This window comes from Hoplias malabaricus, chromosome Y (assembly GCF_029633855.1).
Source record: "Hoplias malabaricus isolate fHopMal1 chromosome Y, fHopMal1.hap1, whole genome shotgun sequence".
In the NCBI taxonomy this organism is placed as follows: Eukaryota; Metazoa; Chordata; class Actinopteri; order Characiformes; family Erythrinidae; genus Hoplias; species Hoplias malabaricus.
The window spans coordinates 83,591,789-83,618,540 of record NC_089820.1 but is presented as its reverse complement, the minus strand read 5'-3'; the positions used below and the strand labels follow the sequence as shown (position 1 = coordinate 83,618,540).

General features: G+C 45.3%; 1 protein-coding gene across 3 annotated transcripts in view; it reads left to right on the top strand.

Annotated features, from left to right (window-relative positions):
• The window catches only part of LOC136677833 (partitioning defective 3 homolog), a 160,105-nt gene that overhangs the window by 85,084 nt on the left and 48,269 nt on the right, over window positions 1–26,752 (top strand). For 2 of the 3 annotated variants that reach the window (XM_066655498.1, XM_066655496.1), the window contains 7 exons: window positions 5,249–5,435; window positions 7,812–7,963; window positions 8,751–8,795; window positions 14,946–15,176; window positions 17,738–17,960; window positions 20,331–20,444; window positions 25,343–25,576. In XM_066655498.1, coding sequence (XP_066511595.1) covers window positions 5,249–5,435; window positions 7,812–7,963; window positions 8,751–8,795; window positions 14,946–15,176; window positions 17,738–17,960; window positions 20,331–20,444; window positions 25,343–25,576 — 1,186 coding nt within the window. The remainder of the gene's footprint in view (window positions 1–5,248; window positions 5,436–7,811; window positions 7,964–8,750; window positions 8,796–14,945; window positions 15,177–17,737; window positions 17,961–20,330; window positions 20,445–25,342; window positions 25,577–26,752) is intronic. The other variant, XM_066655497.1, reaches the window with a different exon arrangement.

Here is a 26,752-nt window from a genome sequence, read left to right as displayed (position 1 = left end):
CCAGTGCAGAATACTTGTGCTGATGTTGCTTTCAGATGCAGTTAGAGGTATTAGAAATTGTGCTGCACATTTCAGCCCTCAGTGTTCTTGCTCTTGTACATCACTGTGACCTAGCTGTGGTTATTAGATGCTTACATTAGACAACGAAAGCACATTGCAGATCTAGCAGGGCAGACATTTCCGGAACTGATGATGTAGGTTAATGTAGGTCCTAGGACTGAACTAACAAAACTAACAAAAATCTTAGCACAGTGCTAGTGGCTGTGTTTACGCCTGTAGAATGTTTTTAAAGGACGTGTTTGGTCACCATTATTGATCTCTTTAGGGAAATTGATTCTCTGCATTTAACCCATCTGTAGTAGTGAACACACACACAACTGGAGCTTTGCGTTGCTCAAGGGCACTCCAGCCATGGATTAATATTTCCTGCCGGTCTCGAGCTTGTTTCTCTAATCCCAAGGCCACGATTGCACCACCAACGTCCACCCAGACATTACCCAGAGGAGCTGTAGGTGTGAACGTTGAGTCATACGTGTTGTTATTACTCAGACGTGATCCTGGTATCACCCCATGATGAGAGATATTCAGACGAGGGGGTGGGACTTTGAGACCGTGAATAGAATGGAGCACTGACTTGTTTCATCCCTTTTACCCCAGACTTTATACCGAGGGGCTGGCAGGATCACGTCTGAGTGAATAGAGCAGGTAGTTTTCCAGAGAATTCACTGTGAAATCATCCCGTGCCTGAATCACACAGCAGAGAGAACATGTCCGACACGGAATATCTCCAGCAGCGCCAAAGTGCAGCCGGGTTCTCTGCAAATATTCAAGAGTTCAGAAAGGCCTCCTTTGTTTATCTTCCTGCCAAACTCTTTCCTTTCCATTTTGTTTTTGTGTGTGTGTGTGTGTGTGTGTGTGTGTGTGTGTGTGTGTGTGTGTGTGTGTGTGTGTGTGTGTGTAGCGTGTGTGTGTGTATATATACACGCACTCATCTATTTGTTTGTGGTCCTCGGGTCAGATTTGGAGATCCCTATTCTGAGTGCTCTAAGCAGATCAGAGTGAGTGTGTGGATTTCCCAGGAGCAGATCAAATTCTGTCCACCGCAGGAGAGCGGCGCCAGTTCCCATCTCTCATATAGACAGCTTTAAGGACAACACACACACACTTAAAAACATAAATGCAGACAGTGTCGAGCATGGCCCATTTCTCAGGTCTTTTCTGAGCTGTGTTACTCTATAGCCTCCTGTAACAGTGGTCTTAGACCTGTTTTACTCTGCTGCTTCTGCCTAGGGTCTCAGACAAGCAGCAGTGCAGCGTGGGCGTTTGTTTAGGAAAAGAAAAATGAAAGAGTGTAGACTTCTCCAGACCAGGATTGTTTTTTTGAAGGCATTGATAAGTGAATAAAGGGGTTTTACATGTTTACCACAACTGAAATAATCCTAGGATCTTAATAAAATGTCTGTAACATGCTTTCATCAAAAATACCAAAGGACCAAACACCACAGCAGCATGCTCCCCCTGTGTAAATAGCCCGGTTTTAGCACCTGTTCCTTTAAATGAAAATAACTCACAGCTCAGTTCAGCAGGAGATCCCCGGAGACAAGAGCGAGGCGCAGAAGCTCTGGATTTTAGTGGTTTTTGCTTGGTTCTCTTCCTTCTCGATTCTCGTGTTCACTGTTTTTAATCAGTGTTCTCATTTCTCCGCGCTTGTGGTTTGTTTTGCTCCAATTTAAAGGCAACATATACAATTCTGTAGAACTACTGTTCTCACAGCAAAACAAACTCCACTCCTGCAGGTGTTCAGTCAGAAGCGCTGCAATTTTTAATGTGGAACGGTATGTTTGAGTAAGAGCGCGACTGTAGCTTGTTCATGGTTGAAGTTGTATTTCTCTAAATGTTATCCACCTATGGAGCAGGAATAGAGCGAACTACGCATCTCTTTTCAATGTTCAGAGGTCTCTTCGCTCTCTGTGTTCCTCCAGATGCCGTTTCTCAGGCGTGGCTCAGCACAGAGGGAACACGTTTATTTCCCTTTTACAGAGCTAGGGCTGCGTACAGCCCCTGACCTTTTTCCAGAGCACAAACAGGCCAAAGAGCTAGCAAATGGTAATCTCACAGCTGACACTAGGGAACTACTTTCTAGGAGTGACCTGTGTGTGAGAGAGTGACTGGCCTTGGCCTCTAGATTCAGCTGTGACAGAGTTGGACTGTGGAGAGGCATATGGTGGTGCAAGGACCCCTAGTGAGGTGTGATGTCTTGTGGGCAAAGCAAGAAGGGACAGGCCTGTCGGAGCTGTGGGGGTGTGTATATGTGTGTGGGTGTGTGTGTTTGGCTGCGGGGGGTGTTCGTTCTCAGTGTGGAGAGAATTGAACAAAAACAGCACAACACACAGCAGGGGGACGTACTGACCACACACGCAGACTCATTGTGTCCAGCTTCTTCTGTCCACACAGATTGTTTTGGTTAACTGTTTATAGAACAAGCCACCCCCCGCAAACACACACACACACACACACACACAATTTCTTGTACACTTGATCACGTTTTATTTTTTCACTTTCTGTTTCATTCTTACTCTATTTTTCTCTCCTCCTCCTCTCACTTTCTCTCTCACTCTCTCTCTCTCGCTCTTTCTGTCTGTCTCGCTTGCTCTCTCTCTTTCTTGCTCTCTTTCTCTCTCTCGCTCGCTTGCTCTCTCTCTCACGCTCGCTTGCTCTCTCTCCCGCTCGCGCTCTCTCTCACTCGCTCTTTCTCTCGCTCTTTCTCTCTCTCGCTCTCTCTCTTGCTCGCTTGCTCTTGCTCTCTCTTTCTCTCTCTGTCTCACTCTTTCTCTCTCACTCGCTCTTTCTCTCGCTCTCTCTCTTGCTCGCTTGCTCTTGCTCTCTCTTTCTCTCTCTGTCTCGCTCTCTTTCTCTCTCACTCGCTCTCTCTCGCTTGCTCTCTCTCTCTGTCTCGCTCTCTTTCTCTCGCTCTCTTTCTCTCGCTCTCTTTCTCTCGCTCTCTCGCTCTCTTTCTCTCTCACTCGCTCTCTCTCGCTTGCTCTCTCTCTCTGTCTCGCTCTCTTTCTCTCTCGCTCTTTCTCTCGCTCTCTTTCTCTCGCTCTCTCGCGTGCTCTCACTCTCGCTCTCTATACTGGGATCAAAGATGGAAAATCTCTCTCTGTGCCAAGTGTTATCAATCTTAATCCTCGTTTCTCTCTCTCTCTCTCTCTCTCTCTCTCTCTCATGAATTTAAATTCTCTTCACTCTTTCTCTTTTCTTCTTTCTCCATTTTTCTTAATTTCCTTCTTAAACACTGTCCCTTTTATTGTTTATGTTGGTGTCCCTCCTTTCTCTCATTTATCTCTAAATTCTCTCCTTCGGTCTCTCTCTCTCTCACACACACACACTCACACACACACACATTCTGTCATTTTGTCACACATTTTTTTTATTCCCATCTCTCTTCCCTTCTTTCTCTCTCTCACACACTGTCCCTCCTCCTCTTCCATCCTGTTATCCTTCTCTGTCTGACACACACACACACACACACACACACACAGTAGTAGAAGATAATTTGGAATGGCTGTACAGAAGTAACCATGCAGACTGCCTCTGGCGTGCATGGTAATGAATGGAGGGATAGAGGGAGGGGGGGAGCAGGGCGGAGGCGACGAATGATATATTTTCAGTCAAACGAAGTGATAGCGCTAAAATATATTGTAGTTATCATTTCTAAATGCACAAGGCTGTCAGATAACGTTGAAGTAGGTATTAATAAAGCTAATGAGCCTATGTTTCCCCAAGTATCACCAACACACTGTGAAATAAGATCTCACAAACTTTAAACAGTGAATCAAGTGGGCAACACTGAGGCCTCCCACAACCGCAGACTAGGGTTCGCTTCCCTGCTCCAGGAGTAGGACTCCTGACACTTCGTTCTCCTGCGTCTGTAACGAGTCCACTTTAGATCATTCTAGAATTTCACGTTTCAGGTCTGGAGCCTACCTGGAATCACTGGGTGCAAGGCAGGAACACACCCTGTAGGGGGCGCCAGACCTTCACAAGGTGACACACATTTGTCAGAAATGACAGCTGTGGAATTGTAACTGATGTGTTGATCACATTTTAGCCTCAGGGTGTGAGGCATTCCTTCGCTTAAGGGCAAGGCCACCCAGTTCATCCAGGTTGGACTTTACTCTCATCAGAGGTTCTCACCTTCTGAGCTTCCACACTTCAGGAGCTCCTCAGAATTGTGTAAAGTAAGACCAGTGGTAAATATAGCCTGTGTTCTGGTTGCTCTGGGCTCAGCACTGCAGAGACTGCACTATGTAACCCCCCCTTGATTTCAGGACAGTGCTGTAAAAGTTAATTACACTCTGCAACTATAGGTGGAGCCCGGTTCTTACCTACAGAACCCTTTAGTGGGTAGTAGGTTCTACTGTTCTGTAAAGTCTTTCTACTCGATGCTGGAACGTCGGGATAACGGTTTGATTGCATTCAGACGTTTAATTTTTGGGTGATTACTTCTGATCACAAACGTCAGACCAGGTCGTCCTAATGGTACTGGGTCATGCAACATCACTCCAACACAGTCCCACTGCTCCTCAGCGCACTTTCTGTGGGTTATATACAGGACGTCTCCAGGTGACCGTTGGCACTTGGACTTTCAGAACATCCTTATTGTGTTTGCTCTTAATTGCTGCACATTTTTTGCAATGTTTTGAGCAAAAACGCACATTTATCAGTGGTGTCTGGACACTCAGCGTATGTGAAGTGTTAGAGCAGAATATTTGTGTCTCAGGCCGGTCATAGATGACTGAAGCTCATTTGCGATTCGAGCTCAGTGCCAGTGATAGGCCGTAACCCTCTTAGTCAGCTGTGCCCCTCAGGACCGCGCTTATCTGCTGAATTCAGAATGATTTTTTTTTTCATTCTCCACAATGTATTACATTTTTTGTTTAATTTTCTCTCTCTCTCTCTCCCTCGCTCTCTCTCCCTCGCTCTCTCCCTCTCTCCCTCTCTCTCTCTCTCTCACTCTCTCCCTCTCCCTCTCACTCTCTCCCTCTCACTCTCTCCCTCTCTCTTTCTCTCTCTCTTTCTCTCTCTTTCTCTCCCTCTCTCTTTCTCTCTCTCTTTCTCTCTCTTGCTCTCTCTCTCTCTCCCTCTCTTTCTCTCTCTCTTGCTCTCTCCCTCTCTCCCTCTCTCTCTCTCCCCCTCTGTCTCTCTCTCCCTCTCTGTCTCTCTCTCTCTCCCTCCCCCCCCTCAGGTCACTACCAGCTCTCTCCTACGGTCAACATGCCCCAGGATGACACCGTCATTATCGAGGATGATAGGCCAACCATTCTCCCCGCCCACCTCTCCGACCAATCGTCATCCAGTTCTCACGATGACGTGACGTCCGTCGTGGAGACGCCACCGCTCTGGACCCAGGAGGTTCCCGCACAAAAGGAAAGGTAGGGCGAGGCACGTTCTCCTGACGTGTTGGAGAAAGAACAGTATATTTGATGTTTGTCTTGGTTGGGTTTTACATTTAAGGCATTTAATCTTGTTACATATGTTGGTAAAAGGCATTGTTGGGACTTTAACTGCTTTGTCGTGGTGTTTCTGCCAGAGCTGGGAATCAAAAACACACACGCAGCGCGCAGAAGTGTTATCCATTGTGCTGTGCTGCCGTAAACATGTTTACATGTGCTTCATGTTGAGTACTGCTTCTGCAGACAGACTGCAATAAAGTTCCTACCGTGGGAAATAACACAAACCCGACATTGATTTATTTCCGACATTTATTTGGATGCCATCGCAGTAGTGCGCTGAGTGTATCTACAAAACAATCCTGGGCAGTCTTTTTTCAAATGAGGCACGATAAAGCACAGCCAATCAGAAGTGGTATCACCTTTGTACGTCACGTTTAAAGACACAGTAACTGAAACACTTCAACTGTCCCTTTAAAGGAGACATAATGTGTATCTGGGAGCACACAGCGACACACACACACACACTGTGACATAAGACCCAGCAGTCGGTTGTTTGTGGTCCACCTCAGTCACAAATCATTCGATTAAAGCATGTGGTTCTGGTTCTGGTTCTGATCCCTTTCTTAAGTACAATGCAGAGCCGTTACAAATGTCCCACCTCCGCATCTGAGTCTCTTTAATATTCTTTTAATATTCCACTAAAATAGAACTGTGGAGAAAAAGCAAAAATAGCTAAAAATGAAAGCCTTCTGCTCCTCGCTCCTGGGCTCTCGCGCTGAAGCGAGCTGTGGCTCATTCTCTTTTAAAGGGGCGACGTTCACAATTTGAATCAAAAAACACTTTTTATAAAATTCAAAGGATATTTCATCTCCATTTGCTAGTTCTCCAGTCTGTGCTCGCTCTCTCGCTCGCTCTCGCTCTCTGTCTCTCACTCTCTCTGTCTCTCTCTCGCTGTCTCTGTCTCTTGCTCTCTCTGTCTCTCTCTCGCTGTCTCTGTCTCTTGCTCTCTCTGTCTCTGTCTCTTGCTCTCTCTCTTTCTCTCTGTCACTCTCTCTTGCTCTCTCTCTCCCTCTCCCTCTCTTGCTCTCTCTCTCCCTCTCCCTCTCTTGCTCTCTCTCTCTCTCTCCCTCTCCCTCTTGCTTTCTCTCTCGCTCTCTCTCTCTGTCTCTCTCTCTCTGTCTCTCTCTCTCTGTCTCTCTCTCTCTCTCCCTCACTCTCTCTCGCTCTGTCTTTCTCTCTCTCTTTCTCTCTCCCTCTCTCTCTCTCTCTCTCTCTCTCTTCCTCTCTCTCACTCTCTCTCGCTCTGTGTGTCTCTCTCTCTCTCTCTCTCTCTACTGTAGAGAAATGGTATCTGGAGGGTTGTTTACAAGGCAAAGAGAAGCCTCCAAATATTTCAAATAGTGAAAAGAGATACGGATATTTCTTGAGTCCTACTCCATAGGTGGCTAATGTTGATTTATTTTTGCTGTTACAGTTACATTACTTAAGGTGGAACTAGCTCTAAATTCAGGAGAGTGCTAACTGCATGAAAGTAAACACAGATCTAAAAAACCACAAAAACTAAACGGCTCCAGTTACAAATTAGTTTCTGTGGTCATTCAAACTGTGAATAAAAACTTAGACGCATTAAACTTCAGCCACGTACAAACAAATCTTTTTTTAATCCTCAAACACCCCGTTCCACCTTAAAAGACACTGAGCTTCTGAACATAAACAAACCAGAAAGTACTGCAGTTTCCCCACAACCGTTGACATTGCCTTTAAAGGAACAGGTGCAGGAACAGGGGTGTTCAGACTGAGTCATTTACGTGCTGTATTGTTTGATCCTTGTGGTGTTTTGACAGCAGCATGTCACATACATTTCGTTGAGGGTAGAATGTTTCCTCTTTTAAGGAAACGTTACTGAAACGTAACTGACCTCAGGGGGAAATATAACACACATATAACACCATTAAAGAGTTTGGGCCAGATTTTCTTCATCAGTCGGAAGCATTTCAGTTACAGACTGCAGCTACTGTCTCTTTAAACTTTCTCAGTGCTAATGAAAACATTTAATTCCTGTAAGTCGGAGTTTGTAGCTTGTAATGAGAGGATTACGTTTGTGCAGGAACTGAGCCTGTGAATTATACTCTGGAATTAACAAAGCAGTTCATTGTTTTCTTCCTTCTCTCTCTCTCTCTCTCTCTCCCCTTCATTATTTCTGTTTCTCTTTCTCTACTTTTCCTTCTTTACACTCTATTTCTCAATCTGTCTCTGCTTTTCTTTTTCCCTGTCGTTCTCTGCTCCTTCCCCTCTCACCTTCTCCATTTTCTCTCACTCCCTGGTTCTCCATCTCTCTTTTTCTCTCTCTCTAAGTTCTGTGAGTCCAGGTGGAGAGGAAGCCGAGGCGATGTTTCAGAGGGAAGGTTTCGGGAGGCAGAGTATGTCTGAGAAACGGACGAAACAGTACGGAGACGTCAGCCAGCTGGACATCATCAAGACCCGCAAGTCCAAGAGCATGGACCTCGGTACTCTAAATCCTCATCCGCATCTCTGTGGTTGTACCTTAGTGCTCTAAAAGTGTAAACAATCTAAATCTGAATCGTATGCTTTACAAATTAGCTCCTGAGTCCCAGTCCTGTCTTATTCAACACTACACAGCCCACTTATTGATGTCACGTTTCCGGCAATGTGAAATGCATTATATGTCCAAAAGTTTGTAGACACCCATGGTAATTAGGGAATTCTTAGGGTGTTCCCATTGGCTCAGATCGATTGGTCACGTTTGTTTTTCTCTCTCTGTTTTGAAAATATTAATGAATATGAAAACGGCTGCGTTCTCATGCCTGACCACTGGGGGCGATAGTGCCTTTTTAAAAGAGGCGTCAAAACACCACAAAGCGTGAGAGAAACACAGGTTTAATCTCAAATCACTCCACCCTCCCTCCGTAGTGCACTACACTGTGATCTAACATTTGTACCTGGCCCTGCTAATGCCATCAAATCCTCACAGCAATGATCCAGCATCTAGTGTAAAACCAGCAGGTGTCTACAAACCTTTATCTGTGTGGAGTACTAATCCCAGCTACACGACTCTCTAATCCACAGCTGCTGCCTGATTGTTTCACCTTCTGTTTAACCGTGTGAGAGCAGACCTCTGTGCGGATGGTTGTACGGCTTTAAGAACACACTGTGCATGCGTGTCTCGATGAATGTGGAGGGTTATTGGTGTTTGATGCTTGTTTTGGGGGCTGCATGTTGAATGGCTGACACTAACCGTGCACTGGAATGTGTGTGTGTGCGATTTTCACACAGTGGCTGATGAGATTAACCTCACCATTCACAAAGAGAACAACTCAGGTAAGAGCACCTGGACCAGGTTCATCACCTCTGTCTCTCTCTCTCTCTCTCTCTCTCTCTCTCTCTCTCTCTCTCTCTCTCTCTCTCTCTCTCTCTCTCTCTCTCTCACACACACACCACTTTAGAATGTAGATTAACCCTGCTCCTAGAGCTGTCCTAAGATAACCCATGTGGTCCTAGCGTCTGAATATTCCAGTCAGGGTTATTCAAGCTAAACTCAGAGCAGGTATGGGATCGGTACCTTTCTCAGATGAACTTCAGCTGTGATTCTGATTCTGGAGGCTGAAGGAGGAGAAGGGGATGTTGTTCTTTCACTCTCCTTGACTCCCACGTTCCCTGCCAGTCCAGGGGATGGAACCAGGGACCATTTGGTACCAAGCTTTTCCTCTAAGGTTTAAGAAATGGCTGCCCCTAACTCCAAGCTTAAAGTCTGACCTGAGAATAATGATCCAGTACCAATTCGTACATGAAGAAGGCTCCTGGGAATACTGTGCTTATTAAGATATGGGCTTCTGCTGTTTGAGTTTACTCTGTTTCCTTTAAGGTCTGCAGAGGTGGTGGAGTGCGTGGTACATTCACAACACGACTCTATTCTGCTTTTTCGCTTTTCAGTTAAGGGAACGTGGTACGTGGAACCTCACTTGTGGTTCCTAGCCAGCCAAGTGGTGACTGAACGGTGACATGTAAACATTGCAGAGCTCTGACTGGCCAGAGAGACTTGACAATCACAGCGAAATGCAGACATCCAGCACAAAGTAGCCCGCAGTAGAAGATACAGTGGAGATTGTAAATTTATGCCTTGGTCTTTTGAAGAAGAACAAGTTCCCCTTTTTGGATCGGTACCGATGAAAGGATTGTGTTTTCCAAAGCCCATCTTTTGGGTTGTCACTGGATTCATTTCCAGGAAGCTGGAGTAGTTCAAAACGAACCAGGTACCGAGGACTAAAAAGCGAGTAGAGTCGAGTCGAAGAGTGTAGATTCCATTCAGTGGAAAACGTAATATTACTGGTTACCAGATTATTTTGAGTAATCTGAGGATCTGTGAGGCTTTAGGCACTAGATTCCTAGTGATCCAGGCTTAGATTATTACCGGCATTATAATGTTCCCAGCATATGGTCGTATGCTAGCTCCCATGGCGAGTTATTGACGAAGAGCTTTTCCTTCCATTGCACAAGTATCCTGTAGTCATCTGTACCAGGGATTAATGAACTTCCTGGGTGTTTTTCGCTGTTGCGCCGTTCTGAAGATGGTGATACATTTATTTTCCCAGAAGCTCCCCTGCCAGAGATTCTGTCTCTTACTCAATCTCAGCCCCGCTCATCTGGAACAGCAGTTTTAACAGATTTCCCTGTGTTTTCGTTGACGCACTGAGCTTGCTTTCTCTGGCATCTCTCTTTCTCTCACTTTTGACATGTTCTCTCACTCTGGCTTAGCTGCAATGGCTCGTGGAGCGTTAGCACAGATGAGTGAGAAAGACTGCTCTCTGGACACATTACTCACCCAGTGACATTCATTTTCCTCTGGCCTCACCAGCTAATGACCAATAGCATTTGACTGATCTGGGTCTTAAGGCCGTCCAGGTGGCTGGGGATTGGACGGGAAAGCGTTCGTCTTGTTGTGATTGGCTCAGGTGCAACAGGCAGAGGCCGGGAAGTTGTCAGCGTTCTGACTTATTCTGTTAAATCTATTTGCACATAGTTCTCAGATTTCGCCCACAATTGTCTGAACTTGTTTTGGATGACATTTACATTTACGTTCAGCCGTTTGGCAGACTCTCTTATTCAGAACAGTTTAAGGTTTGAATCATGTTACAGATGTTGAACTTACCAGGGCGGGGCCCCGGAACCGTCTACTGCACAGAAGGCAGGTGTTATCCACTGCGCTACACCAACTATTGTTAAAGTGACCATGCCTATGTGTCCATCTACAACTCCACCTCCGCTACCATGACAGTCTATCTCACTTAAGAGCATTTCTCAGTAGAATTAGAATTAGCTGACGTTAGGGGGTAAGTTTCTGATAATAATAGCAGCAGGTAGTGTCTCTGTCACAGCTGCAGTGTCCTGGAGGTTGTGGGTTCGAGTTCCGCTCCGGGTGACTGTCTGTGAGGAGTGTGGTGTGTTCTCTCTGTGTCTGTGTGGGTTTCCTCCGGGTGACTGTCTGTGAGGAGTGTGGTGTGTTCTCCCTGTGTCTGCGTGGGTTTCCTCCGGGTGACTGTCTGTGAGGAGTGTGGTGTGTTCTCCCTGTGTCTGTGTGGGTTTCCTCCGGGTGACTGTCTGTGAGGAGTGTGGTGTGTTCTCTCTGTGTCTGCGTGGGTTTCCTCCGGGTGACTGTCTGTGAGGAGTGTGGTGTGTTCTCTCTGTGTCTGCGTGGGTTTCCTCCGGGTGACTGTCTGTGAGGAGTGTGGTGTGTTCTCCCTGTGTCTGTGTGGGTTTCCTCCGGGTGACTGTCTGTGAGGAGTGTGGTGTGTTCTCCCTGTGTCTGTGTGGGTTTCCTCCGGGTGACTGTCTGTGAGGAGTGTGGTGTGTTCTCCCTGTGTCTGCGTGGGTTTCCTCCGGGTGACTGTCTGTGAGGAGTGTGGTGTGTTCTCCCTGTGTCTGTGTGGGTTTCCTCCGGGTGACTGTCTGTGAGGAGTGTGGTGTGTTCTCTCTGTGTCTGCGTGGGTTTCCTCGGGGTGACTGTCTGTGAGGAGTGTGGTGTGTTCTCCCTGTGTCTGCGTGGGTTTCCTCCGGGTGACTGTCTGTGAGGAGTGTGGTGTGTTCTCTCTGTGTCTGCGTGGGTTTCCTCCGGTGACTGTCTGTGAGGAGTGTGGTGTGTTCTCTCTGTGTCTGCGTGGGTTTCCTCCGGGTTACTGTCTGTGAGAAGTGTGGTGTGTTCTCTCTGTGTCTGCGTGGGTTTCTTCCGGGTGACTGTCTGTGAGGAGTGTGGTGTGTTCTCCCTGTGTCTGCGTGGGTTTTCTCCGGGTGACTGTCTGTGAGCAGTGTGGTGTGTTCTCCCTGTGTCTGCGTGGGTTTCCTCCGGGTGACTGTCTGTGAGCAGTGTGGTGTGTTCTCCCTGTGTCTGCGTGGGTTTCCTCCGGTTGCTCCGGTTTCCTCCCACGCTCCAAAAACACACGTTGGTAGGTGGATTGGAGACTCAAATGTGTCCGTAGGTGTGAGTGTGTGTCGCCCTGTAAAGGAATGGCGCCAGGGTGTGTTCCTGCCTTGCGCCTAGTGATTCCAGGTAGACTTCATACCCACTGCCGCCCTGAACTGGATAAAGGTTACAGACAATGAATGAATGAATGAATAATAAATTTCCAAAAATTAACCCAACATGCAAATATATACCAAGTAAACAGCTCTTAACTTTACTACTGCCTGTGTTGTGCATTTCAAATCCTGAAACTCCTATTAGAGCTGGGTTTTTGCGACATCCTCAGCTATATTTAGCAGGGAAGCTGTGCTAAACGAAAAGTGACCAGGGACCAGGGCTGAACAGCGTGCTGAAGGGAAGGTAAGCTGAGCCGAGTAGGTACCACGCAATGGAAAAACGGCATTAGACTTGTGTCCTCTGGAACCTGGGTCACCGGCGGAGTTATTTTCTGATACAATCAACCTGATATGAACTGTTTCAGACTGGCGCAGGATCTGTGCAGTGATGAGCTTTTCTCAGACAGAAAAAAGGCACATACATTAGACACTGCCCTGAAATTGAGAAACAGAGAAATTAAAAGAACTCGAGGCTGATTCAGCTAAACACCTGAATAATTCTCAGAGCTTCTCGAGCGCTATCTGCTCTGCGCTGACACTGATAGGGTTCTTAGCAAAGCTAGCATTATTTAAATGGGAGGCCAGTCCAATCACTGCACTCCAAGAGATAAGCGTGGATAGAGAGCCAGGAGACACCAGCTAATCTGTATGTAGCTAGAGCTATATGCTCTATATGCAAATGGTGTTTGTTAAAGCTAAACCTTGGTCAGAACCACCCAGTTTACAGCTCGACTGCTAATCTGCCTACGGTTTTGTTTTACCTCTGTGCCTCACGCTACAATTTTGAGGCTAGTAATTACTCTACTGTTTTCACGAACATAACAAGTGTCTGTCAATTGTTCTACACTTTTGATCAGTTCATTTGCTTCAATCATTTTTATAAGTTCTTGATGAAACATGGCAACTAACGCAGGCTTTTGTTCAGTCCATTGTGTGGTTCATAAAGAAGTCTCTTTCAGGTCAATAATAAATAATTCCACATATTACACCAGGACTCGGAGTGTTCATTCTGACCAGGCCTTAAGAATCCGCTCATCCTTCAAAACTTCTCTTAAAACTTGCCTTTATTCTTCTTTGCATTCATCATAGCCCCTTTTGTTTAAGACTATGTAACCCTTATCCAGTTCAGGGCAGCGGTGGGTCCGGAGCCTACCCGGAATCACTGGGCACAAGGCGGGAACAAACCCTGGAGAGGGTGGCAGTCCTTAACAGTTCAACACACACTCACATTTATGGACACTTTTGAGTCTCCGATCCACTTACCAACATGTGTTTTTGGAGCGTGGGAGGAAACCGGAGCACCCGGAGGAAACCCACGCAGACACAGAGAGAACACACCACACTCCTCACAGACAGTCACCCGGAGGAAACCCACGCAGACACAGAGAGAACACACCACACTCCTCACAGACAGTCACCCGGAGGAAACCCACGCAGACACAGAGAGAACACACCACACTCCTCACAGACAGTCACCCGGAGGAAACCCACGCAGACACAGAGAGAACACACCACACTCCTCACAGACAGTCACCTGGAGGAAACCCACGCAGACACAGAGAGAACACACCACACTCCTCACAGACAGTCACCCGGAGGAAACCCACGCAGACACAGAGAGAACACACCACACTCCTCACAGACAGTCACCCGGAGGAAACCCACGCAGACACAGGGAGAACACACCACACTCCTCACAGACAGTCACCCGGAGGAAACCCACGCAGACACAGGGAGAACACACCACACTCCTCACAGACAGTCACCCGGAGGAAACCCACGCAGACACAGGGAGAACACACCACACTCCTCACAGACAGTCACCCGGAGGAAACCCACGCAGACACAGGGAGAACACACCACACTCCTCACAGACAGTCACCCGGAGGAAACCCACGCAGACACAGGGAGAACACACCACACTCCTCACAGACAGTCACCCGGAGCGGGACTCGAAACAACAACCTCATGTGTGATGTAGACACACCTTGCTGCACCACAGTGCAACATTCTACTAGGTTTACACGTCACATTTATACCCTAAAAAACAAAGTTATTGCATGAGATGGTGACTAACTCTGCTGCCGGAGATGTTTTTGAAGATGAGACTGGATTTAATGTATGTTTCCGGAAGTAGTTCCAGTTTCAGCTGTTCACAAAAAAAAAAAAAAAATCTGAAATCAAGAAAGTAACAGTTGATTCAAATCATCATACATTTTGCAAAGATTCTCTCTCTCTCTCTCTCTCTCTGTGTGTGTGTGTGTGTGTGTGTGTTGACAGGTATTAGTAGGACTGCCAAGGCTTGATTAGAATGAATGGCTGCAATCTCTGTGCTGTCCTCCCTTTTTACTCATTTATCTTCAGCCCTCGATTCAGAACCCCATCTTCCCTCATACAGCAGTTCACACACACACACCTAGATGGTGTTTTCCCTCCATCTGGGCGATTCCACGAATGCCATTGCTCTGTGGTTATCTTAAGCCGGTCATTTCCAGCATGTTCTACGAATATTAACCGTGCTGTGGATTTTTGAATATTCCTCAGACACGGCCAGATGTATATTTTCAAGGCGATGTAAATGGAGATGGACATAATAATAAAGCCTTTTCCTCTATGGAAATTTGTGGAAAGAAAACATCTTACTGAACATAAATGGAGACGTTTGTGTAGTTTGTCGTACTTTATATGGAGTTTATTTACATTTTATACTGTGGACTGTAGAGGAGAAAAACTAAATCATTGTAGTTTGGAGCCAAACCAGATTTCCAAAGTTGTGTATTTCAGCTTTTGTGCATCAGGTTCTTATTAAAGCTGCTGAAAGAACATGGGGCCAGAGAGATTGATGCCAGAGAGAGGAAAGGTTGTGAATAAATGTTTAAAGCTGTGTCTCTTTCACAGGTTCTTCATCGCGTGACGTCGGACCGTCTCTGGGGCTGAAGAAGTCCAGCTCCTTGGAAAGCTTACAGACCGCGGTGGCCGAGGCAACTCTCAACGGGGACCTCCCTTTCCACAGGCCACGCCCACGCATCATCCGAGGGCGGGGCTGCAACGAGAGTTTCAGAGCAGCTATTGACAAATCATATGACAAACCAGCAGCCAATGAGGACGAAGGAGAGGCCATGGACATACGTACGTAAACATCGCATCGGTTCATTATTAAAATGTTCTTTTCTCTGTTTATTTCAAAGAGAATTCTGAGTGAACCAGTGTTAGACGTTCCTCTGATCCGTGTGGAAGATGGTCGTATAGAACACAGATGATGATATTTGAACGATCAGCAGAGAGGCTTTTAAAGGATGGGGTTGTGTTTGACGTGAACTACTTACTGTAACCAATCAAGTAAGACTTTGGGTTGTGTTGCATTGTAATGTAGGGCTTTAACTGGCTTTTAAGCTTTTTAAATTCAAGAAAACAAGTGAAAACATCAGTTCCTGAAACCAAGCTTCAAATCAGATCAAATGACTCATTCAGAACGCTCATTAGCATAAAACCCTTTAGAGTACAAGCCAGGGAGCTGCTTTTTCAGAGTCACTGCTCGTCTCTGTGTAAAGTTGCCCTCACTTCAATAGAATTTAATAGAAACTTTTATATTCTGTTATAAAATTATTTATATCATCGTTTTAAATTTGAAAGCAGATGTTAGCTGTTTCCTTAATTATCTGATAATACAGTGGAACCTCTACTAACGAACTTTCCAAAATACGAACCGGGCCTCCACCAACGAACCACGACTCTAGAAACGAACCCGAGCCTCCTCCGAGCCAGCGGCTGGAAATGTCCACTGACCCCAATAGGCGAGTCTCCCAGCGCCCCCAGACTTGAGTGAGCTTTTAAGATTAGCACATTGTAGCTTTAGCAATTTAGCATTAGTGTAAATAGCAGACACTGAAATTCGTGCTAAGTTAAGCCGTATCTACGCTTCGTCTCCCCACATTCACCACCTACTCTCCGTTATTCCACCCACCCCCCCACCTCCCGTCATACAGCCAGTGCCTGTGTTACTCCTCCAGTCAGTCATTTATTACTGTTTCCACTGTATTTCTCTTTTATTTTTAGTAACGCTACATGTATTTTTTTACTAATTTGAGAGTGTTGTAAACATATATCAGTGCAAAAAGGGTGACTTTCGGGGCGGGGGCTGGAACGCATTAATTGCTTTTCCATTATTTTAAATGGGGGAAAATTGACTCGAGAAACCAACTTTTCCACTTACGAACCGGGTCACGGAACGGATCAAGTTCGTAAGTAGAGGTTCCACTGTATGTGCATTGATCTGGCAACACTTGGGGCGTTTTCACACCTGCGCTTTATAGTTCGGTTAAATCTGACTCTGGTTCGTTTACACCTCTGGTGTGATTCGTTTGTGCAGGTGTGAACGCAGTAATCACAGACCAAAGCAACCGCTCCCAGACCCTAGAGAGCAGGTCTCAGTCCGATCCCAAACTAACTCTGGAGCAGTTAGTTTGAGGTGAGAATGTGATTCGTTCTCGATCCGACCCAAATATCAGGTGCTGTACATTATGGGATGGTATAATGCCCAGATAATTATCAGTGCTATAAAAGTGCAGATTACTACCTTGTGCTCTTTTAAATTGCACAGAAACACGCAGGACTCTCCAGCTGCTTCTTGCTCCCGCCGCCAAAGAGATCTGACCAATAAGCGAAGAGAACGTTCTCACGTGGTGTGTTGTGACGTATTTTGGTGTGCTTTGATTTATCACCATGTGAAAACATAACAGTCCAAGTAAAATCTCTTGAATTGGCGACAAAGGCTTGTTCGAACCTTGAGACACGTGATCGTTCTCTTCGTCCTGAAACTTTACAAACCTCTCACGCACTAAAAAACAAACAATGTTAAGGTGCTGCTCCATGTAAGATGTGTGTGTGACAGAGCAGCACGGTACAGAGACTCTCAGCAGGGAATTGGTTGCACACTGCAGCGGTAAGTGCTCACCAGCTCAGTGCTGAAAGCGTACAGAGAGGGTTCTGCAGTAACCACAGCTCTCATCCACACGAAGAATCAAAGGTCTAAGCTAATGTTTGCTGCGAGTCGTGTGGAGAACTGGTTCACTTTAGTGACGAGAGCAGGTTTAAATGACTGGGGGCTTATGGGAAGCGTGATTCATCATCGTGAGAAAAGACTGAACCCAAAGTGTGTGAAGACTCTGTTAAGTTTGGAGGAGGAAGCAGGAGTTGCCCCCCCCCCCCCCCCCCCCCATACAGCTACATGGCCAGGTGCAATCTAATGTTTATAAGAACATCCTTCAGCAACAAGCAGTTCTTTCCCTGCAAACATTTTCCAAACAGACAGCCAGCTTCATGCCTCTCGTCAAAATGTAGATCCCTTTTTTGCAGCTGAGAACAGTGGAGTAATGAAGTGAGTCCTGGTCTGAACCTGATTGAGAGCCTCTAGAAGTTTACTTTATCTAAAGCCATGGTTAAGATCCCCACTGCAGTTACTGAGCTGTGGAAAAAATTGGAAGAAGCGTGGAACAAAATGTAACCAGAGCAGTGTGAGAACTGTGCGATGTGCCTTTAGACTTTTCTGAAAGCTTTAAGCAGGTCGTCTCTAGTTATGAAATGTTAAGAAATGAGCAACTGAGGAGATGCAAGGAAACAATTATCTGATTGACTGATTTATTTATTTATTATTATTTTATTTTTGTGTGTGTCCTTCTGTCGACCCGCAGTGGAGGAAGACACAGAAGAAAGCTCTCGATCTGGACGAGACTCTGTTTCTACGATAGCTGACCTCACGCCGCTTCCTGTTGCCGAGCGACAGATCACCAATGGCACCCAGACTGCAAATGACAAGAAGAAAGAGAAAGGAGGGAAGGAGAAAAAGAAGGTGGAGGAGAAGGAGAAGAACAAAGGAAAGAAGGGAGTGCTGAAGGGTCTTGGAGAAATGTTCAGGTAAATATTCAGACAAAGGAGTCCGATTATAAACACGTATCTCCATTCTTAACGGTTTTCACTTATTTACACGTGTTAAATGTGGGCATGTTCGTTCGTTCATTCATTCCGAAGCCTACCTGGAATCACTGGGTGCAAGGCGGGAGCACACCCTGGAGGGGGCACCAGTCCTTCACAGGGCAACACACACTCACACCTATGGACACTTTTGAGTCTCCAATCCATCTACCAACGTGTGTTTTTGGAGGTTGTTGGTTTGAGTCCAGCTCCTGGTGACTGTCTGTGAGGAGTGTGGTGTGTTCTCTCTGTGTCTGCATGGGTTTCTTCCAGGTGACTGTCTGTGAGGAGTGTGGTGTGTTCTCTCTCTGTCTGCGTGGGTTTCTTCCAGGTGACTGTCTGTGAGGAGTGTGGTGTGTTCTCTCACCACCACCCTGAACTGAATAAGGGTTACAGACAGTGAATGAATGAACTGGGTATAAATGGTGTTATCTGTGGTTTATTTTTATTGTTACCCTCTGAGAAATAGTTTTTTCCTGCTCCTGAGGAGATATGTGTCTTTTATCAGACAGAGATGATATATTACTATAATCATGTTGATCTCTAGAATGCTGTCCAACTCTGTCTGCTTATTTCCAGCGTTAAACTGCAGGCGGATATCTGATCATCGCAGGATCTGCTGCTTTCCTCTTTGTCTTAACGTTCACTCAGTTCTCTGTGGCGTGAAGAGATAATCTCATTAGATATTCTGAAATATTATCACTGTCATATCCCCAGCTCAGGATATATACACTGTTTTGAAACTGACTGATGCCCTTTACTGTGTATTTCTTTGTTTTATGAGGAATGGACCAGCAGAAATAGCCCTGGAATAAATTTGACTTGGAATAAAATCTCGTTACAACGTTGCAATAAGGCCGCCCTCTCCTCCTGTGAGGTTATTGTTTGGGAAATGTGATGTTTTGTTTATGACAGTGGGAGTGTATAGGGAAGCCCATAGGCATTACTGTGAGTGTGTGTGTGTGTGTGTGTGTGTGTGTGTGTGTGTGTGTGTGTGAGAGAGAGAGACAGGGAGAGAGAGAGAGGGGTCTGTGTGGAATGGCTCTGTGGATGTGGGCTTGTTTGTCACGTAGCTGCAGGTTTGAATATCGTTGCGTTTTCTCTCCAGAATATTAACCAGCGCAGGCCACAGGATGATGAATGTTCTCCTCTCTGAGCTGGAGGAGAAGTTTGAGTGTGTGTCAGAAAGTTTTCGAGAGAGTCAATGGAGTGTTTTGGAGGCTGTCAGAAACAGAGAGAGCGAGGGAGACTGGAGGAGTTTTTCTCAGGGTGTGTGTAGGGTGTATTGGAGGGGTGTGTGTGTGTGTGTGAGAAGCCTGTCTCATGCATCACTGTGTCAGAGAGCCATTCACCATATTAATGCAGTCACAAGAATAGCAGATACACCAGATACAGACCTTCACCCCACACACACACACACACACACACTGAGATTATACTGCCGTTCTAATATCCTTCACTATAAATTGTAAACACACAAGACCAGTGTTAGCTCTCATTATCATCCCATTGAATAATGCAACTGTATAGTCACTAAATACATAATTAATGACATTATTGTTTTGTTTATATTCTGTTTCAACAAATTTAGTTCTGCACTTTTTACCTAGAGCTGTGAGGAACACAGAACACAGTGTGTATTGGGGGCAGCCTGTGGCCTTGAGGTTCGAGAGTCACACTTGAGGCCAGAGGGTCCCTGGTTCCATTCCCAGGTCCGGAAGTTGCCTGGGAATTGCTCACTAGTGTGTGTTTGTGTGTTCACTACCACAGACGGGTCAAACGCAGAGAAGCAGTTTCCCTACGGGGATCAATAGCGGTGTTTTTTCTTCTTCATTTTCTACAATCGGCTCGTGTATTCCATTAGAACAGTGATGGCTACTGCAACAACACCCCTGCAGCACTCTTTTCTGTTTGTTCCACTGCAGGCTCCAGACTCCAGTTAAGGCTCTGTGTTAATCACAGTGCACAGTTAAAGCAGTGAGTGGTTAGTGAATGTTACTGTATTCTGTAGTGTCTCTGATCACGGCACACAGAGGTAACACAGTGGTGATAAACAATGTATCGCACGAGCCTCGGATCATATTTTGGTTTTCTCAATAACACGCATGCACGCACACACACACACACACACACACACACACACACAGACACACACACTGGTGTGAGTGATCAGATCTGACTACACTAGACTAATACTGTGGAGTGCTCTTTCTCTGCAGCCATTGAGTCTAGTGCACTTCACTGTAGAGCTCTGAAGATGATGATGATGATGATGATTGTGTGTGTGTGTGTGTGTGTGTGTGTGTGTGTCAGGTTCGGGAAACTACGTAAAGATGAGCGTGTGGATAACAAGAACAGTAAGTGGAGGCCAGAGGAGACGCAAGTTACAGAGGAGGAAACCCACAGGATGAGACAGGAACAAGAGAGGTACACACACACACACACACACACACACACACACACACACACACACACTCTTATTCTCACCACCCCTAAGCCCTGCTCTCTTCCTGCCTTTATTGAATGGTCTGTGTCTTTGTCAATCTGCAGGAATGTGTGTCTGATTGTTCTTTCCACTAATGGATTTTAAAAAAACTCACACAGATCCAGACATCCCACCTGCCATTGTGTAGAGCCAGACACACACACACACACACAGTGTTTTACAGAGTAGTATTCGGTTCAGTTGTAAAGTGTTGAGTGCTGTTTTACTGATTTCCATATGTTTTTAAACCTGATTAATAATGAAATAAAACACTAGGACGCTGTGTAAATGACTGCAGTGGGGTGTAAATCTATAAAAACATGTATTTAATTGAAAATAAAACAAAGAACATGGGTCAAATGATGAAACTACATTTTTTTATTTGATGCCAGTTGGGACAGAGGCATGTTTCCACCGTTGCGTCACCTCTGCTTTAACTGGGGTTTGTAGATTTAGTCACAAACAATGTTTTTGGGAGTGATTTCCAGGCAGAGGCCGTGCAGTTATTCCTCTAACGCAGAGCAGCCAGGGGGCGTACGGCGTACGGTGTACAGTGCCCTGCCACGGCTTCTCTGCTTTAAGCTTTTAATAACATTATGTAAAGTAGATGACGAAAGTTCGGTGCTGTTTTATGTCAAAGAAGAAGAAGCATTTCTTAATTGTTCTTATAACATTAAAGTGAAAATAGGGTGCAGTCCTCCACAGTGGAAAAAGAGCAATAAAAATGTAAGGAATGAGAATAATTCAGTGACATTTCTATAAATATTTATGAAGTAATAATGTAAAGGTGAAAAGAAGGACACACCTGCTGCGTTCGGGCTGTAAATGGCACAGTTCTTGCTCATTGTGTAAAACAATTATAAATTCTGTGAAATTGCGCTTGTCACAGAACATTTGTTTATTAATTCACTCGTGTTGTGAAACCAGTTCATTGTTTGGAGTTGTGGTAGGTTCAAAGGTCACAAGGAACCATGGGACACCTGGCAAAAATGCATCCTGGACCGGGCTCCAGTTCATCACAGGGCAACACACACCTACACACACACACACACACACACACACATATATATACATATACATACACACACACACACACCTACACACACATATACATACACACACCTACACACACATATACACCTACACACACATATACACCCACACACACACACACACACATATATACATACACACACACATACATACACACATATACATACATATATACACACACACACACACACGCACCCACCTACACACACACACATATATACATACATACACACACACACACACCTATACACACACACACACACCTACACACACACATACACACACACACACACACACATATACATACATACACACACACACACACACATATATACATACATACACACACACCTACACACACACACACACACACACACATATATATACATATACATATACATACACACACATACATACATACACACACACACACACACACACACACACCTACACACACACATACAGACCTATACACACACACACACACACAAACACCCATACACACACACACATCTACACAGTCAGAAGAACTGTCGCTGTGGTGGAACCCTCAAACAAATATAATTGTCCTATCTTCTGTTAACTGTAGTTTTGATTTAATTTCATCTCCAGGACTTCAGTTCTATAATAAAAACATAAAAAAAAGGAGAAGAGACTGTAACGTACGTTTAGGAACCATCATTTACATAGTATACACCTACCAGTATGGTTTTTACTTCTGGAGGAAACCCACAGAGACACAGTGAAAACCCCTGCAGTCTTTCACTGAGTGGTGAACCCTCTACATCTTTACTTCTGAAAGACCCAGCCTCTCTGGACGTGTACTTTTTACACCACCCCATCATGTCACAGCCCTTGCCCTCTCCAGGATACGTTCCTGCCTTGTGCCCATTCGCTCCAGGTGGGTTCTGGACCCACCGTGACCCAGATCAGGATGAAGAGGTTACAGAATGATTTAATGTTACTGTAGAGGAGTTCTTTAACCCTTCAGTGTCTCATCTACAAGGTCATCCAACAAAGATGGGGTGTAAACAGGGTTTAAAAACTCCAGCAGCACTGCTGTGTCTGATCCACTCTACACCAGCACAACACACACTAACACACCACCACCACGTCAGTGTCACTGCAGCGCTGAGAATGATCCACCACCACATCACACCTGCTCTGTGGGGGTCCTGTCGAGCTGGGGATTGAAGAGCAGGGTCAGATGGGTCAAACAAATAAAGACCATGTCGTCTGAGTTCAGAACTAGAAAGTGCTTCCGTGACATCAGTGGACCTGAGAGAATGGACAGTAACAGTTACGGCTGAAAAGTGTGTGTGTGTGTGTGTGTCATGTAGGTAAATGCAGCATTAAGAGTCTTGCCCAAGGACTCGTAGCATATAGCACTGTGCTGTTACCCGTGTGGGGAATCGAACCCTAGCCTTCAGCGTAAAAGGCAACAGACTTAATGAGTTAATGAAGTTCGAAACCAAAATGGTGTCCCATTGTTTGCACGTTGCACAGTTTAGTTACTGTTTTACTGCCCCCTAGTGGCGTGGAGCAGTCAGACTTGGGGCATTAAGTGCTTCGTTCACTTAAAAGCTGTAAAAATAATGAATAAATATATTAAAAGTATATGATTTGCTCTGAATCTGTGGTAAATGTAGTTGAGGGAAGAAGATCCCTGGATGAAAACGAATGCCTGGTTTGAATGCGCGACACGCTCTGAGTGGTTAATATAGTTTGTTTGGAGATGGTTGGCAGTTGAAATTTGGATGAAATATATCTGGGAGATTGAGTGTGTGGTGAATTATTAATAGCTGCTGTGTGAACTCCTCCTGCTTTGCCTTCTGTCCTGTGAGAGACTGCTAAGATGTACAGTAGCCCAGAAAAAAAGACACCTGCCAGATTCATTCCTTCTCTCACTCTCTCCTACTCTGGCTGTCTTTCTGTATGCAGCTGCCTTTCTTACCTTCACTCTCTCTGTCTCTGTGTGTCTCGCTCTGTCGTAATCTCGCTGTCTTTCCCATTTTATCAGTTTTACACTCGCTGTCTTCCTCTATATGCCGCTGCCCTTCATTCTCTCTCTCCCCTGCTCTTACTGTCTCTCTCTCTGTCTCTCTCATTCCATCACTTTTACTCTTGCTGTCTTTATATATATATGCTGTGTTTCTGTCAGTCTCTCTCTCTCTCTCTCCCTTTCTCTCTCTCTTCTCTCTCTCTCTCTTGCTCTCTTTCTCGCTCTCTTTCTCTCTCTCTCGCTCTCTTTCTCTCTCTCTCTTTCTCTCTCTCTCTTCTCTCTCTTTCTCTCTCTCTCTCTCTTCTCGCTCTTTCTCTCTCTTCTCTCTCACTCTTTCTCTCACTCACTCTTTCTCACTCTCCCTCTCTCTCTCTGTTTCTCTCTCTCTCCCTCTCTCTCTCTGTCTCTCTCTCTGTCTCTCTCTCTCTCTCTCTGTCTCTCTCTCTCTCTATCTCTCTCTCTGTCTTATGTTATCATAATTAAAGCATGTCATAAGCACACAGCTTTTAATTAACGTTTCCTCACACAGCACTTTAATGCCACTCTGTGCTCTTCAGCGTCCTGACTCTTCCTCACTGTGGTTATTTTGTGGGGGTTTGCACTTGTTCTTATTTCGTATAAAATCACCGATATTGAGATATTATCTGTTATTGTTTATGCACCCTCATTAATTTTAATAGCATGGTTATATTTGCATATATTTATATAAGTGTTGTCTGTTCTGACCTTGAACTGAGCGCTGAACTGCACTTATCTGTGGGGCACGAGTCATGCATTTTTATGGCTGATTTCAATTCTGATTTCTTTACCGCCAAATTGCTCAGTGGCCTTTTGTAGCCTTTGTTTATTTGCTTTTGTTTTTGGAAAGAAGGAAAGTGTGTACGTTTAAAAACAGCACGCTGGGAAACAGCCGTTATACAGACACCTAATGGACTGAGATCTATCAGAGGTTCTCACTTTAAGGCGACGTTCACAATTAATCCAGACTTTTTAAAATATTCAGAAGATATTTCTCACCATTTGCTGCTCTCCGGTCTGTTTGCGCCTTCAGAACCGGTCTAATGTGTTTACGAAAGCCCTAATGTCAGTAAATGGCAAAAAAAACAAATCAGGGTCTCGGCCGATTACACTGGGCTTTCTCTCTCTCAGCTTTTAGAGAATAGGAAGAATGCCAGATGTTGAAAAGCACAAACTGAGATGAGGATATTGCTTTATTCCTGCTCCATAAGTGGGTAATAACTGACTAACTGTGTGAAAGTAAACACAGACTGAACGTGCTACAAATCTAAGCAACATGAGTTACAAATTAGTTTCTTCAAGCAGTGAATAAAAACTTAAACTTCAGCCACGTTCAAACAAGAGAGGATCTTAAAAGACGTGCAGCTTCTGAACGTAAACAAACCAGAGAGAACTGCTGTTCCCCGCAATTGTAGATGTCGTCTTTATGCTCATCAGCATGGCCACACCCATGAGAGGGACCCACTCTGTGGAGCCTAAACTGCTTTATTCAGGGTATGCAAAGCAAATTTTTCTGTTTTATACTGTTTTCATGGGAGTTGCACAGAAAAATATATAAATGCATTAATATTATTGGCTGATTTTAAGTGGAGATGAGTGGTTGCTCCTTTAAATTATCACACAAAAGCTAGCATGTTTTACAGTTGTTTCTACTACCGTCGCAACATAACATGACTGGGCATATACCCTCTCTCTCTATCTGTCTCACCCTGTTTCTTTCTTTCTCTCTCTTTCTCTCTTTCTCTCTCTCTCTCTGCGTATGTATAGAATCCAGGCTAAGACGCGAGAGTTGCGACAGCGTCAGGCACGAGAGAGAGACTACGCTGAGATCCAGGACTACAGCCCAGCAGGTGTGTCCAGTGACGATCAGGATCCCTCCTACACAGGAATCACATCACTGCAGGCCTCTCTGGAGCGGGGAACTTATCACGGGTATCGCACCCCCCCAGACTCGCCCTACACCCACCCCAGCGCCCGCAACGGACACACTCCTGCAGACAGGTCAGAACCTTTATTTAAACGGTTGAAACCCACCGTAAACACCAGCACAACAGGGTTTAGACACTGGTTTTCTGTTTTATAAAAGGCACGGGTCAACGTCCATCACATTGAAGGTCAAGGCCTGGACATTTTTTAGGACAAAGAACCAGTATTTTTCATTTCTAACTAAACTGTATGTAACATGATTTCTATCTTTGCTCCTGGACTCCCCCTACAGTTATGGAGTGTAATGTTGTGTTTCTATTCACCTCGTGAGTTGGATGTTGGCTCTGGGAATGACCTCACACCTGAGCTGACCACACTCCAGTGAAACATTCAGAAAACCCTGTGCCCCAGGTTTTTATTGTTCGCTTGTTCCCAGTTAGCAGTGTTAGCGATAGCAGTTGACAACGGTGCAGTACTGTACACATGCAAACACTGTGGAGAAACATCCACATAAAGCAGATGGAGAGCACTGTGTACACGACTGATTACCGAGACACAAATGGGTAGAAGCTCTAAAAATGAGTACTGTAGTAAAACTATAGAAACCGTGTGGGTAACGAGGTTGGATTCTGAACTCTGGGTTAGGGTTAGGGCGAGGCTCCTTGGCTTACTGGGTAGGAAATGAATATTAATTGTATATTTATTTTTAATAAAAATTCATCGTAAAATCACTGAGAAGAACTGGCGCCCCCTTCAGGGTGTGTTCCTGCCTTGCGCCCAGTGTAAGTCGGAACATACGTACACACTATACGTAAATAACATACTGTAAGCACTTATCCTATCCTCACACCTATCCTCCTCGGTCCCAAGCCACGTAACCGTGTATTCTTCCGCCGCGCACACCACACACGAAGTTCACGTTACAACGTTTACGACGCAAAACCACTTACGTCGAAACAAGGCTTTATACAGTAAATGGGAGATGTGTCGTAACCATGAAACATAACTCAGGACTGACGTAACCCGAGGACCTCCTGTGTATATATCTGCATCGGAGTCATCGTGGGCAGATATCTACACGCATAATATCGGACAACATCGTCAGCCCAGAATTCCCGTATCAGTGCGTCCCTAGAGTCCTACGATATCGAATGGTCACGAGTCGTCGTGAGTTCTGCTTCTTTCCAGCCTTTGATTTGACCGTAAAGCCAACGTTTCTGGTCTAAGTTATAACACCAGGATCTGTCGAAA